The sequence below is a fragment of the Argiope bruennichi genome, chromosome 9 (assembly GCF_947563725.1).
Source record: "Argiope bruennichi chromosome 9, qqArgBrue1.1, whole genome shotgun sequence".
Taxonomy (NCBI): Eukaryota; Metazoa; Arthropoda; class Arachnida; order Araneae; family Araneidae; genus Argiope; species Argiope bruennichi.
The window spans coordinates 7,768,897-7,785,043 of NC_079159.1; the positions used below are offsets into that span (position 1 = coordinate 7,768,897).

At 26.4% G+C, this 16,147-nt stretch overlaps 1 protein-coding gene across 5 annotated transcripts in view; it reads right to left on the reverse strand.

The window, feature by feature from the left end:
• Window positions 1-2,463: 2,463 nt before the first annotated feature.
• LOC129983892 (CCR4-NOT transcription complex subunit 4-like) overlaps window positions 2,464-16,147 on the reverse strand; it is a 28,706-nt gene continuing 15,022 nt past the window's right edge. For 3 of the 5 annotated variants that reach the window (XM_056093587.1, XM_056093585.1, XM_056093586.1), the window contains exons 15-21: window positions 15,153-15,380; window positions 13,564-13,718; window positions 9,547-9,655; window positions 8,584-8,667; window positions 8,242-8,346; window positions 6,736-6,831; window positions 2,838-3,345 (exon numbers count right to left, since the gene is read on the reverse strand). In XM_056093587.1, the coding sequence (XP_055949562.1) occupies window positions 3,251-3,345; window positions 6,736-6,831; window positions 8,242-8,346; window positions 8,584-8,667; window positions 9,547-9,655; window positions 13,564-13,718; window positions 15,153-15,380 (872 nt within the window). In that variant the 3' untranslated portion in view covers window positions 2,838-3,250. Of the gene's footprint in view, window positions 3,346-6,735; window positions 6,832-8,241; window positions 8,347-8,583; window positions 8,668-9,546; window positions 9,656-13,563; window positions 13,719-15,152; window positions 15,381-16,147 lie in introns of all 5 variants that reach the window. The other 2 variants (XM_056093588.1, XM_056093589.1) reach the window with 2 other exon arrangements.

Sequence of the window (16,147 nt, forward strand, 5' to 3'; positions counted from 1 at the left end):
GTTCAGAATCCATCATTCCAAAAACAACAGTGCAGAGAATATTACAACTTAATTATCGGTATCGATATATTTTCAGACTTCAAGGATAGTTACAATCAAATCATGATCAGCATCTAGTTCCCCAATTGTGCCCCACTTCAGGTGAAATTAAATCTTTTTTTTTTTTTTTCCCACTGCAATGTCATTTTGACAGGCAGTCATCGTTTTAGTCGAGATGGAAGCATCAATGTCAAAGCAATCACTTTTCAAACGAATAAATAAATAATCATTCTTACAAGAAGCTTATAATTAGTATCAACTTTCTATAAATGTATGGTTTGGCACTTTTGGAAACATTTTGACTGATCCTATTTTGTTCCAACTCTTTGGAGATCTATATATTGAGTTTATTTTGAAAGGTATTATGTCTCTTTGGTGGTGGTGTAATCAAGGAATGGGGTTCAATTCCTTGATTACAATTTTCCTTATCACCCGATTTGATCTACTGCCTTTTATTTATGGGGTAGTTTATGAATTTTCAAGAATTCTGAATGAATGCCACAAGTGATGAACTAGATCGCGTTTATGCAAGTACTGTTAGAAAAATGCAATTTGTATAGGTGTCGAAGTTGCTCATTGCTCACTTTGAATTTATTTACATATTTCAGTTAATGCATTATTTGATCATTTTTCAAAATTTAAAGTTAATAAATCCATTATCCAAAATTTAACAAATGTTATTAATTACCCATTAATAAATCCATGCCCTTTAATAACCCTCCAAAATATACATATTATCTCTGAAAATACTTACTGCGTCAGAGGTATTAAAAATTATTTTAGACAATAAATATGCCTTTCAATATCCAGCAAATTTTACAGCTAGAAAACCTTTGTGAACTTATAGATAAGTATACAACAAACATTTTTCATTGTAGGGGTCACATAAAAATTTAATTTGTGAAACTTTGTTTTTAATCTCTAAAGAAGCCAAATTTAGTCTTGCATATTTCGGTACTTTCTTTGATGAAACTTTGCTATAGGAAGTATATGCTTAATTGCATTAACTAAGAAAATAATTGCTTGTTATTCTAGGGTAGTGATACCTTATATACTAATAAAGTATAAAAAAAATAAAAATGTGCAATTTTTTTTGTCAGTAAAATATTAATCTTAAAACTAAAATTAATCTTTCACTAAATAATAAAAGATATAATATTTCTTTTGATCACACCACAAAATTTTTCATTTTGGTACTTTGCGCAGATTGTCAATTCAAGTCAGGTGCAATTTAGGCAAAAAAAAAAAAAAAAATTGTAGAAAAACAATCAAATTTTTACCAGAAATGTTCACAGTAATATTTTGCATTGCTTCTCAAGTGTGTAAATATAAAAATATTATTAGCAATATTTTGAAAAATATCCAAATTTTATAAATCTAAATATGGGATGGCTCCCTAAACAAAAAGCATCAAATTTCTCCCAATGTAATCATGGTTTATTAAACAAAATTCACAGTTCAGATAATTTTTTTTCATGAGCAATTGATTCATAACATCAAACAAAATCATTGTCACGGGAAATTTTGAAGTTTGTACAATTTTAAATATATAGACAATCCTTCTTAAATGTACACAGTCTTTAATTTCTACTACCTTTAAAATAGTGATTTTAATTTCCGTTTCTAATGGCCAACAGCAGAATAAAGCTGCATAGTGCTACCCCGCCCCCTCCCTCTTTCCTGTGATTGTAATTTACTAAATCTCTTTAGATTATAATGTATTCAGAAAAGATTACCATAAGAAATTTTTTTCTATTTCTGGGAGGTGGGGGTGGGGTTTAAACACAAAAATACAATTAAAAAACTAGAAGCAAATTATCCATTTCCTAATGAAACTCAAAAAGTTTTAGCAATTCTTATTAATTAAGAAGATGAACCTATCTATGTCATCAAATTGAAAATTTCAATGATTTAGGACTAAAATACCTTTTTTTTTAAAATGTCATGCCTCAATCTATTTTAATTCAATCACGAGACAATATTGTTGTTAAAAATCTTTCTTTACTTTCTTTAGAAATGGTTTTAAATTTTTTATCTATCTTAAGTTTTTAACAGTAATAATTTACTAGATGCAAATTATGAAATTTATTTAAGTAAAATTTTTCTAATGACTGATTTTTCATTACCAAATTTCAAACATGTATCTTATAATGCATTAACATTAAAGTAATATATGGAATAATACAAAAACAATTGCTGTTTTCCTGTAAAAACCAAGCAGCTTATTTCAAAAGGATTGCAAAAGATTTAAGATTAAGAACCAAAGTCGACAAATACTTAGTTATTTGTAATTTCATTGGAAATAAAAGATACAGCATTACAAATTTTGTTTTCACAATAACTGAAAATACTCTATTCAATTATAAACACATGTTTTGGAAGCAAACTTTCTTAAAATTGAAAAGAAAGTTCAGGCTATATCAATACAAATCAAATATTTTTATTAAATGTTTTTTTAACATAAAAGACGACAAAAGATTAGAAAAAAATATAGCTAAACTCCATCAAACTTTATTACATGCTCCTATATCACATAAATACATTTTTTTTTCTCTGTGAGAAACCTTGGTGCTGACAGAGGATTTGCCAAGGAAGGAAAAAACAAGAAAACGAACATTCAAGTCCCATAAATCCAGAAGATAAAGATGTAGGAAAAGTTTTTACTAATATCTTACGTGTGTACATATATATTTATATATTTTTTTATTTATGTATATATATATATATTCATTTATATTTAGAGCAAATTTGTAAGGGAAATGATATCTATTAGCACTAATGTTTAACAAGCTTTTGTAAACAACGACAATTTTGTCACCGTGATCTGTTCCAGTTTATCGAGGCCAAATTTCCAGAATGCAAATGCAAATTTATATTTCTGTAAAAGAAACAAAAGAACCATATTTTTTTTTCTTCACTTCAAAATCAGCACTAAACACTACAAAGATAATTATTATTCAACAATAAAATATACATATTATTATCTACAATTAATTCATACAAAAAAAAGTGAAAGCAAAAATAAAAAATTATTCGATACTCTCCTTATATGGCATTTATGGAAGATTTGAGTATTAATAAGCGAGTGTCACAAAATTCACCGGGATTCATGCACTTTTTAAAGGATCAGGGAGGACAGTTAAGCTTACAGTTTTATACAAGGGATCTGATCCAAGGCATGCCAAGGAGTAGTGCAGAACAAATCAAGCATTTATGCCCTTATAAATCTCTGAGCTGCTGTCCAGTTATGTGAATCACTACCAGTTCCATAGTTGGTTAATAAATTTCCATTTCTGACACTGTTAGCTGTTATCAAAAAAAGACAAATCTTAATTCATATTAAGAATAGGAAATATCCAAATTGATTTTTTTCCAATTAAATACTTTAAAATAGTTTACTAACATGAGTAACTGATATATTTTTAGTAATTTCAAAGTAATGAGACATAAAAACTTAATAATAATAAAAACATAACTGAAGTAAACAAAACTATACAATACAAGAAAAATGGAATATATAGCTACAAATACAAATTAAATTAAGAAAGTTGTAAAAAAAATCCATCTGCCTGAAAGACATGAAACCATTTATTTTACATACAAATGGTAATAAATATCCACGGAAACTAAAATGGCAGTTCCATATATTGACAACATCATCACTATATAAAACTTACTGCCTGAAATATAGAATGCTAATTTTAATCATAGACCAATTGCTAATTTCTAAAACAATTATTTTCTTTAAAAAAATACTTTAAGAAATTTGAGTTGAACAGAAAAAACTTAAAAGCTAAAGTTTTATTACAGCCTTAGTCCCATTAAAATATATTTTGCAAAATAATCTTATCACACAAACATTTAGGTTAAAAAAAATTTATTATTATAAATCAGCTTTAATAATAATAAGTCTAGTATTTCATTATTTTAATACAATACAATTTCCACCTTAGGGAGCTCTTACGGAGTCCTTAATTGCAATAAGATATTATAGCAATTTGAAAATACTTTAAATCTACTTATATGTATGGAAGAGACTAATACAGTTATACATGCTTTAAATAAAGGAACAGAGAATGCCCAAGTCATTTTTAAACAAACAAAATAAAAATCCTCTAATTTCATGAATATGACTGAAAGGAATAGATTAAAAAGAAGGAGTGTTTATGATGCCATTCACTTAACTAGAAAATTCTCGCAATACATACAGATAGATAGAAAAATGGCAATTGGTGAATGATTTGTGCAGGATATAAGAGATAATGCCATTTTTTGGTGATATTTTAATTTCTCCGTATTATAGTTATTTTATCCTGCCCTACTATCTGATTATTTGGAAGAAATAATTTTGCAATGGAATTGTTTTCAACAAAATGAGATGCCAACACACTCAGCTCTTCAGTCACATTGTTTTTTAATTCTTTTAAAAACTTAAATATATTATATATATATATATAGGAAGGCCCCATAAATCCTCCCACACAATCACTAGATTTAAATCTTCTTTAAAAGAATTTTTTTGATGTTATCTTAAAACTTAAAAACCATGAAAGAGAATCTACAACTACATCATATTTGATTAATTTCATTTCCTTCATTGGAAATTACCATTTGCATTTTAACCAAAAGAAGTCCTTCCAGATAAATATAAGGGTAAAATGTTTCTAACTTACTTTAGTTATTGATTATAATTGTATTTTAAATCATTATTCTTTAATAAAATGAAGAAAAAAAAATTTTTTTATACCACATCAGATATTGCACAAATTGTATTAGTTTTCATTTATTTGTTGAATATACAGAGGTCAGACCAACAAGAAAATTTAGGATTTAACTTTATTTTTCCCACAGAAAGGCACGACTTATACAACAGAAGGCAAGGGGGAAAAAATTAATAAAACTGGAACACAAGCAAAAATATGTGGGAAGTTTTTTCCTGTATACTTTTACAGAGAAATTCTTATAGGGATTTATGCCAGGAAAGAGAATCTTAGGTATCTTTGGAAAGAATGCCAGAGGGATTAGTGATTTTTATCCCTACCCTGGAACTGTGAGAATTACACTGTCATAAACTATTTTGAGCACATATGTCAGAAATAATTAAATGAAGAAAAGTTGGATTTGGATCATGAAATAAGATAAAAATTTTAAATAAAGTAATATTCAAAAGATTTAAATTAGATTAAGTGATATCATTACATACATATAAACCCAACAGCAAAATTACTTCATTAAGTAATAATGAATGCCAATAATATCCATTTGCCTTAATAGAAATACTAAGCACCTTTATTAATTCATAAGCACAGAATATACAAAGTGGCAAATTACATTAATGCACAGGACATGAAAAACAAGTGCAAGCAAATCAAGAATTTCTTATGAATAATTAGCCAACAAAAATATTAGAAGATCCCATTCACAGAGAAGTTCTAAATGAGTAAAATGAATAGTTTAAATATAAATGTATGAAAGGAAATAGTGTACTATAAGAATGTTGCTGCAGGGATCTTTCACAAATAAAAATAGTTTGATTTGAATAAATTTTGCAGGTTATGTATTAAACTGAAAATTAGAAAGCGAGTTATTTTTTTTCATAGATATTAGATAATTAGAGTTAAGGAAAAGAAAATTTGGAAAATGATTAAATCAGTAGATACAGAACAGTACAGATAGACAAACTTGATTTCATGCAAATTGCAACTTATAACTTTCTTGGAAATACTTGAATACCAACAAATTAATATTTTAAATGTCTTTCAAATTTAATATATTTTTCCCCTAAAAAGCTTGATTTGCAAGTTTCAGCAACTGAGTCACAAGTGCAATTTTTATACATTTTGCTAAAATTTACAATTTTAAAGAATTGTTTTTAAGGTGGCCAACAAATTTAATTTTTATAATGTAGATTTTTTTAAAACTATGATAATAAAATAAGCATAAGAAAATATGTTAAGGACAATAAGGAGCTATTGACTACAAAAGATTAGTTAAAAAATACATTTCAATAAAACCTGCTACTATTCCTTTCAGCATCCCTAGATTTTGTTTTAAATTCATTTTTCAAAAAATTGTAACATGAACAAGCAAAATTCTAATTAACAAAATTGGCAGAATTAATAAAATTCAAAAATGTATATATGAGCTAAAAGAAAAAGTGGCAAAGTAAAAGTCCAGTAATCATTAAAATAATTTTTATCATAAATTTTGAATTAAGAAAATATTCACTAATTCAAAATTGCTACATTTTCCACTATGTTGAAACTGATTAATGTATTTAAATATGTAATATTTGCCATTCTAAATACAATAAACTTGTGAAGAACCAATAAACATCGTAATAAATAATAAGCAACATATTATTCTATCAATGTGTTTCAAGAGCATCAAGCAAATTAGCAAAAAAATTAAATACACAGCATTATATGTCAGCGGTAAAAAAATTATGATAATTTGAGGTAAAAAATTAAGATAATTTGTTATCATTTGTGCAAACAATAAAAATTTAAAATTTTATAATTAAAGACAACTTAATGATTTGCTAATATTTTAAAACATAGTTAATAGTTCCATAGAAAAATGGACTTGGAAACAAAATTTTGTGCACATGCTGGATAATTGAAATTACACTGCACTACAGGGAAAAGAAAATCGATGCAAAAAACAGGGTTAAAAAATTGTGAAAAGCAAACTCACTCTGGTTAACTTGCATGTGCTGGAAAGGGGTGTTGACTGGGGACCTAGAGGGTGCAACAAAACCAGGAGGAGGGCACTGGGCAGTTGCCCATTGTCCTGCACAACAACAACAACAAAAAAAAAAGTCATGCAATTGCTAAATGATAAAAAAAAATAAAAAAAAAAATTGCACAATGAAAGAGAGCCAACAGAAGCATTTGTTGCTCAAGAAATGAAAAAAGTTAATTGCCATAACTATTTCCAATTACATAAATCGCTATATTGACATTAATGTAATTGAACATGAGAAACCAAATAATTTCAAAAAATGAAGCCCCTCTCATAATATTGTTGGAAAAATTATTAGAATTAAATATGTTAAATGATTTTGAACTATGATATATATTCAACTATTATATATGCCACAATGTTAACATTCCAAGATATGAAAAAACAATTGAAAGAATTTACACAGAATAAAATAGGAAATTAATAGATCACAATTATTAAACACAGTCGCTTAAATTCAATCTGCATGTTAATCAAAAATGATTCATGAACTTTTACAATAGTTTAATTAAATGGTTATGTTTTTGAAGCAGGTTATCTTTTATATCAGTTGCATTTATATTAAAACTGTCTTAAAGAGGAATTAGTAAAAATGTAAAATGTCAGTTAAGTTAACCATAACAAAAAAAGCTATAAAAAGTTAAGAATGTAAAAAATATGTATTTAATTATAAACGTAAAGTATTTTATTTTGTATCTTTTGAAATTTTTTAATATGGCGACAGTCAGATGAGAATGCAACATAAGTATGATGAAATTAAAGTAAATTTTTATTCAATTCCATTAGATAATTTCAATTTTTTAAACTAAATATTATACATTTTAATTAAACTGTAAATAAATTTCAAAAAGATTTTGTAAAAAAAAAGAATCTTGAAAGTTTAAAGAATGATCTACATATAAAATTGCTATTTTCCATTGTTACTACTAAATATTTTTTTTTTCTTTTTCAAATAGGAATTAAAAGTAAATAACAGAAGAGATAACACATGATAACTTTCAAACTGCTCATTGATAGATATAAGGGTCATATCAAAGAATGAAAAAGTTATTAAGAGGCACTAGCATAATTATCTGCAATTAAATGATACAACTGCCCCCACCATTTTAATAAAAAGTATTGTTTATAGCAAGTATAGAAATACAGCCTGTTTACAACTGTTTATTAAAAAACTTGTTTTTAGTTAAAAGTGCAGCTACATTTTGAACTTGTAATGGTAACTTAAACAATTATTGAGAAGGAAAAAACATGGAAGATAGATAACAGCAAGTGTCTATTAATCAAGGAGGGGGAAGGGGGAGACAAATAAGATATATTCCATAAAAAGGGATCAAAATAGGTTCAGAAAATGTTGAAACAAATATAGATTATAAATATGAATTCCAATTTTAACAGAAAAATTGTAATAAAAAATAATTAAAAAAGGCATTTCAAAAATATTTGATATGAATAATTTACCTCTTAATGCAAAAGGGTTTGCATAGGGAGAATGACCATGGATTTGATTTTCATCAATTGAAAGTTGTTGCAGAGCTTTTAACCAAACAGTATTAGTTCTTTGACCTGAAACGGAATACGAATAAATCAATGTATAAAGATATTAATAAAGAAAATACTCAAGACTACTATGCAATTTTGAATGAAAAGTAGACTTTAAGAATTTAGTTTTTTAATTATATTTTTATTAATCAGAATCTAATACTACTCCTGCAATTGAAAAAAAATCATACTCATTGATAAAATTAAGATCAATTTAAAATGCTGAAATAAAATAGAAGAGAATATTTTATTTATGTTTACCTTCTGTCAAATTACCCGAATTTAACATAGTTTCATTTGCCAACCAGTTAATATCTCTGCCCTGTTGATGATTCCATGTTGGACCTAAATTAATGAATACAGTAAAAAATAAATAAACAAACCTGATTTTATAAAGATATTAAGGTGATAAATAAATACTATGGAAGATCAACTGCAAAATTCATAATACAAAACGGAATATTTTCAGAAACAGTGCAAATGATTACAAGGAAAGCAAAATAAATAAGCCGTTACATATGGAAATAATTGGAATATATGGAAAAAAAGAAAAAATAATAACCCATTTTTGATATTTTTTTTTTAAAAAAAACTTTAATGCATCCAATATGTTAATAAAAGTAAAAGCTGACAGAATATAATTAAAAGCTTTGTTTCCACCCATGATAATTTGTCCAAACGAATTCTTTCTCAACTTAACAATAAATCCTGATTTCCTTCATTGATCTTTTTTTATTTTTTAAATAGTCACTTAAAATAGTTTTTAAGACTTTCCAAGATGCTTTGATCTGCTAAACTTCTACAAATCTAACAAATTTTAGGAAACATTCATTTCCAAAATTGCCAAACTGCAATAATTGCAAGAGAATCAAAATTTCATTTAAAACTATGTTATATAACATGAAAGCAATATTGGTCTTTTTAGTACAAGATTTATAACAGTAAAAATTCATCAGAGGATCTAATGAATCATGTGAAATTTAAAAGGAAAAAAAAATTATATTTAACACAAATGAGTCTCGCTGAAAAGCACAAGCTCCAAAAATAATCGGTACCTTAAAAACTCTGTAAACAAAAGTTATACTTAAATGTAGCAAATCATACAAATGCAAACAAAGTGTTTCTGAATGAAAACTGTAAAATGGATTAATTTAAAACATCCACAAAATGTTAGCAATCTATTATGGAAATAAAAGGGTTTCTTGAAATTCCAGATATACTTACCATTCTGATTCTGATTTTTCATAACACTTCTAGAGTATTGGTAAAATGCATCGGATTGAATTAGATTGCGCACTCGATCTTCAAAATTTTTCTTAAGTCTAAGATTTTCCTGATAAGAAAAAAAGATACATTAACCTTCATTGCAGTACAAAAATGTAACATACGATACTGTAGATCATTTCTTCTTATGACACTCAAAACATTACAAGTTTCTTTCCCTTTTACATAGTTTTGATGCTTCTACTGATAAAATCAAAGTGGAATCACAATTCTTGATAAAATTGACTTTTTTTAATATAAGAAACTATATTTAGTCATAATACAAAATTTAAAGTAATTATTTATCCAAATCACAACATACTTTATAATTTTAACAAGCATTAATTTTGACAGTTTACTAAAAGAAGCATATATGAATTATAATTCAATCAGCAACATTAGTAAAAATAGGTTCTCAAAAAATAGTTACTAGGAAAATAGTGAGAAGTATTCAATATTGAAATTTAATGCATATCAAAGTCTAATACATTAATAATTTTGGAAAACAATCCTAATCTGATCAATATTCTTGTAACATTTATATATAACCAAACTTCCAATAAGGTTTCAAAGATTATGTTAAAAAAAAAAAAAATAAAAAAAAAAAAAAATCTGGACTTTTTAAGGACTTTAGAAAATTAAAGGATCATAAAGTTACATACTTTAGATATAGAAATGCAAGTAAAAATATTGATATTAATTTCAAATATTATTTTAAAATATTAATTCTCAAATGCATGATTACTTTCTACCTATTTTTAAATGCTTCAGGAAAGAGCACTAAAAATATCTCTTACGTTAATCCACAGTTCATAAGCAAAAAACCTGCAGCTTAAAGATGGGTTTTGAGACCATAATGTAAACACTTTTACTGATAGTTACCACGTAGCAAATATTAGATGCTAATTTCATACAAACAACTAAAAGGTGCTGCATTTTAGTAGTTTATTGGACAATTTAATTAAAATGAAATTCTAATTCTATAAGAATATTTTAATCTTACTTTCGAAAAGTGTTGGGCAGAATTAAGAAGAAAACGTAAGAGATGAATACAGATTAAGATATCCTTATTTGTATTCAAATAAATTAGCTGAAAATAGTATGCCATTAAAATAATTAAAATTTACATTTTAAATTGCATTGTCGAAACTTTTAATTCCTAAAATTATTTAATTCTGTTATGCACTGAAAGCTTACATTATCGACTGCTTTTTCAACTAATTTATTCAGAAATTCCATCAGTTTAAAAAGTATCACTTCACTTTTTTTTCTCCTTATTTAATTTTAAATCGTATAGTTTATAATGGGTTTTCTCTTCTCGTGCTTTTCAACATTTTCAGACAATAATCTTCAATGGTCCATCTTCTTTTTATCTACATACATATTTAGAGTGAAGGCATTTTTTTCTACATAAACAACCTCCTTTGCGATTTGAAAATTAAATATTTAAATGCATTTTTATCAATTCAGAAGAAATCAAATGCTTTTAAAACATTTCTTGCTTAAGTTTTTTGACATTAATATATTTCAGAAAAATGCCCCTACAACTATGGTTTGGCCATAGGATTGTATCATAAGTATATTAATTACTTATGAAAATTTCAAATAAAATATTCTACCTGTTCTATATTTTGATGAAAATTTATGAATCTTATACTTCTGAATACTTCAAATTCCTCAAATTGTAATGGAAACCACATCATTTATAAAGATTTCAATTTGATTAAAATAGAAGTCATTTTCATTTTCTCGTACATGCTTTTAATTCAGAACACAAAGGATGGGTTTCATCCCATTATAACAAAACTTGTTTAGTTATTACTCTTCTTGGATGTGAACACTTATAATTCTGGCAAATACATAGTTGAGAAGGAAATTTTCCAAATGAAGGAACATATTAAGTTCTGATATTTGCATTTTTCATTTGTTGACTGTGTTTCCAATAAACATTTCTAAGATTTTTTTCATAACTTTGTACCTAAAGACTCTAGGAATAATTTTTCTGACACATATATAAATTCTTATTTTTAAAAAAGCAAAGAGCTATTTACACTTTATAAGCCTTAAAGAATATCAATTTTCATGATACAGAAAGTTTTCTAACAGTAAAAATTAACAGCCTAAATAACACACACACAAACTGTCTTAATATCAAATTGTTCCTCACTTCGATTGTTCACTAAATACCAGTAACTGCACTTTCCAGATGCCTTGCTCTCTAAAACTTCTTAGGCAGTTTTTAATTCTCTAAAAATCTTAAGTATAATTTTCTCTTTGAACTTTTGAATAAATAATACACAAATAAAACAAGGTTCAAAATCTAATAAATCAAAATTTTTCAATTTACTGATTTATTTAACCAATGATAAAATCTTTCTCAAAGTAACTTTTCTCCTAGAATACAGAAATGTCATAAAATATCATTGGCTGAAGAATGTTCAATTAAAGCTGAAGCCCTACTCTATAGTTTCAATGTCCCTGTTTTCTTTCCTTTCCAAAACAAAAAGTGTGAATTCATTTACCTTGTTCCAAGATTGATTGAATGTTCATTAAACATTAAGACTATATAAATTATGATCAAAGGGACCTATAAATGGAATACCCTGAAAGTTTGGAATGTGCCAAATACAAATGCACCTTTACAAAAGCTATACAATAATAATGCTCCTCGCATTTCAAAGAACATCCAGTTCTGTATTTAGGTGTTATATTAACTCCAACTACTATGTGTGTTGAAAACTACTACGTGTGTCCATCCTTGTGTAGTTGTCCTGCTCACTGTTTCTCCTTTCTTTCAAACTGAACAGAGGGTGATTAGAGATTTGTTGGTGGAATTCTCAAACCAGAATTAATAATCCAGTCAAATTGTTATGAAAAGAGTCAACATGTGGGAAAAAATAAGTAACAGGCACAGACTTACATAACAAGCTTAAGTTACTGAGTTGGTTGTTTAAACATGCTTTCTAAATTTGCTACCAAATATGTTATTAGATTAAGGGTGGTTGAGGAAGTGTGAGAGTTGGAACATTGATTTTTCATCCTTAAATAAAAGTTTAATTTAAGAGAGACTTTAAACTGAACAGCTTTAGATTAAAAAAAAAACTTTTATAATAAACTATCAAAAATTAAGCTTAAAATAGCTTAATTATATCAGGAATAATTTTTTTTTATGAGCTTACATTTATCAAATTATTTCACCCCCCCCGATTTGAGTTTAATTTCTGCAATTCCAATTAAAGATGTGTTAAACAGAAAGAAAAGACTAGTAAAAGATTTTAGATATCTATATACCTTAGTTTTTGAAAAATTCACCTTCGTTGAAAAGAAACAGCCGAAAAATGACGAAGTACTTTTCTATCTATTTGAATATGAGGACTGAAAAAATTCTTAATCAGAAATTGTTGTTCTGCAATTTCAGATGATATAATTATCAGAAAGAGGCAAAAATAAAATTTAAAAAAGAAAAGAATCTTGTACAACAGCAACTGATTTTTGAAAAATATTGAATAGTAGCACTTCCGCGCAAAACAGTAATTGGAAAATGTGTTCAGATTTAATAATTGTGACAAAATAAGTTGAAATTTAATTTTCTTCTCTGTTTCACTGAACATTGGCCATTATAATACCACCTGAAATCACAGGAGATACATTTTAAAAATAGGATTTTTTTTATTAGTTCGCAAACAAAAAAAAAAAAAAAAAAAAAAAAAAAAAAAGTTATTTTTCAAGGACCTAACGAAAAATTAAGTACTTTTCTGGGGCCCTGATTACAGCAAAATAAAACTCAGAGTATATGGTAAACAATTCAAATAGGTTGTTTATATTATAATTTTTATATCGTGAATTCAAAGGATAGTCACTTTTGGAAAACAACTGAAATAAATGATCATGTATAGAGAGAGATATACATAATTCCAACATGAAGGTATTATCATGAACATTCAATTATATAGAAAAATATTATCGAAAATCGCTTACCATATAATTATTATCACGAGAATTTGTTGGGGGGAATTGTTGTTGTTTATAATGGTTTGAAACTTCCATAGGATTCTGTAATTGATCTTGAAGATAGTAATGTGAGCAACCATTCATAGTCTGCCTTGTTTGTGGTGCTTTCAATTGTAAGAATTCTATGAAGGAAAATGTCTTGTAATTATAGAAGCTATGTAAAAAAACAAATTTCATAATCAAAACTAAGGGATAGAAAATAAACTTTTGTAAATGTAGGACATTATAATAATATTCAGAACTGGATTACAAAAAATAAGAAATGTATAAATAGTCATTTAGGAAAAATTTCGTTAATTTTAAGGGTGTGAAAAGAAATGTCCCCAATGGAATATATTCTGAACACCCATTTTATGGCATTAAAAAGTTACATAAAACTAAAACGGATGCTGCTTAGATACTTATGTCAAGTCTATAAAAATTTGTTCACCATCAAAAAGTCATTAAAATTTGATTGTATGTTCCTTGACTTTTCTATAATATGCTGCAACTACAGAAAAGTCAAGGAAAAATTTATATGTCAATGCAATTAATTGGTTATTATTAATAATTGCTGTTATAATTATTAATAGCCATTTAATTATAATAATTAAAGGCCATTAATTATATTAATTAATTATTTAATTATAATAATTAAATAATTATCTTAATAAAAATATTTTATTAAGAAAATATTTTTTTCAAAATCTCCCTCTCATACTGAAAGTTTGTACAATTCTACAATAAAGGCATAGTTTGAACTGTTTTCTATGCTTCAAAAGTGTGTGCACTTTTGAAAATTGGAAATGCCCAGCTGCAAAATTACATACTTTAAAAAATACATTATAAATTTCAATGACAAACAATTAGAGGCTAATTGAATGCAGGATGTTCTCTAAGGGAAAGCTTGGAAATACTAATTAATGATAATTAACATGTATTATATTATTTATCCACTCATCTTTTAACAGTTCTTCTGTGATATTGTATATGTTGTAGAAATTCAAAACACATATTGAAATTTAACATTTATCTAGTAAATACTGTTGAAAGACATGGATTATCAAAATTTCATAAATTTAGATAATCCACAAATTTAAAACTTTGAAAGGCAAAACAAACACACGATACAGAAGATAATTCGACATATTTCTTAAAAACTGAAAAATATTATTCTATGAAGAAAAAAAAAAATATTTATAAAGTGATGGAATAAAATCAGATTAAGAATCATTTTCTTGAGATTATCTTAAAAAATAACTGACTGATTAACAAGATCTTTTACAATGGAGAAAAAGTAAATTAAGATTCCTAATGAATTCCACAAATGCAGGAAACCCTCCGACTTACTTGTAGCTAGCAAAAATGTTTTTAGTTCTACCTTTACAAAGATCATAGGCCGATAAAGAAAGTAATTTTAAGATATGAAAGATTTATATATACATACATCACAAATGGAATCGTTTCTTTCTTTCTTTTTTTTTTTTTTTTGTTCAAGATGTTTAAATTCTTTAAAAAATTAGCAATATCTATTGATAATGAATTGCAACCAGAAATCATTTTTACTGTTTACTCACCTAAATTTGAAGGATCATACATGCCAGACAAAGTGTTTGTCTGAGGAACTTGTCTACAGAAACCAGGTGGGGGAACAGATATCCTTTGCTGGTTTGGCACCGGGGCTTTTGAGGGTTGGAAAAATCCAGGAGGTGTTGGAAGTTCCGAGAAATTTGGATTAATTGCAGAATTTTCTTCAGCAATAACAGCTGCTAATCCTTTAGATGATTCATTCCAAGGATCAAAGTCTAAAGAAAAGATTTTACAGACAATTTAATTAGAAATTATTACATGTATAATTATAAGCACCTAAAAGATATGACACAACATTAAAATAGGATATGAAATCTATAACTAAAAATAAAAGAATGTATGCTCTCTAACTGTTCTCAGATTGATTTGCAACTATCAAATTTGGCCCATGTATACTTTAGAGAGTGAAAATGTGCATCTTGAAATGATTATTTTGAAATTTTAATTAAAAATTAAACAGAATTTTGATATTTTTTCACTGTAATTTCTGAAAATATTATTGCACAAAAATAAGTTTTACACTGTTTCATCAAAGTTTAAAAATGTTTTAATGATACCAATTTAATAATCTCAAATTATTAAATTTTTGGAATTTTTAAAAATATTTTTTTTATCCGATTTCTAATAATAAATAACATAGTTATCCTAAAATTTAAACCATTTTCATAGTTTTTTTCTTCCATTGATGTTTTTAATAACATGTTGTCATAAGACCAGTCTCAATTAAAAAGGTTTATGTGCACAATAAACACAGCATAAACAAGATAATTAAAGTATGACAGGTTTAAAGTCAGACAATTTGGCAAAATCATAAGCATGAAGTTTTAAACTACTTATTTGTAACCAAAAATTCTCAATATTCCCAGTGAATCAGCTGCTTATCTGAGGCAACTAGTATATTATAATGCAAATCTTAAAGAGTATTTCTAATGTAAAAGAAGAGTGAGGGCATATCAAAATATAAAGAAAATAATAACCATAA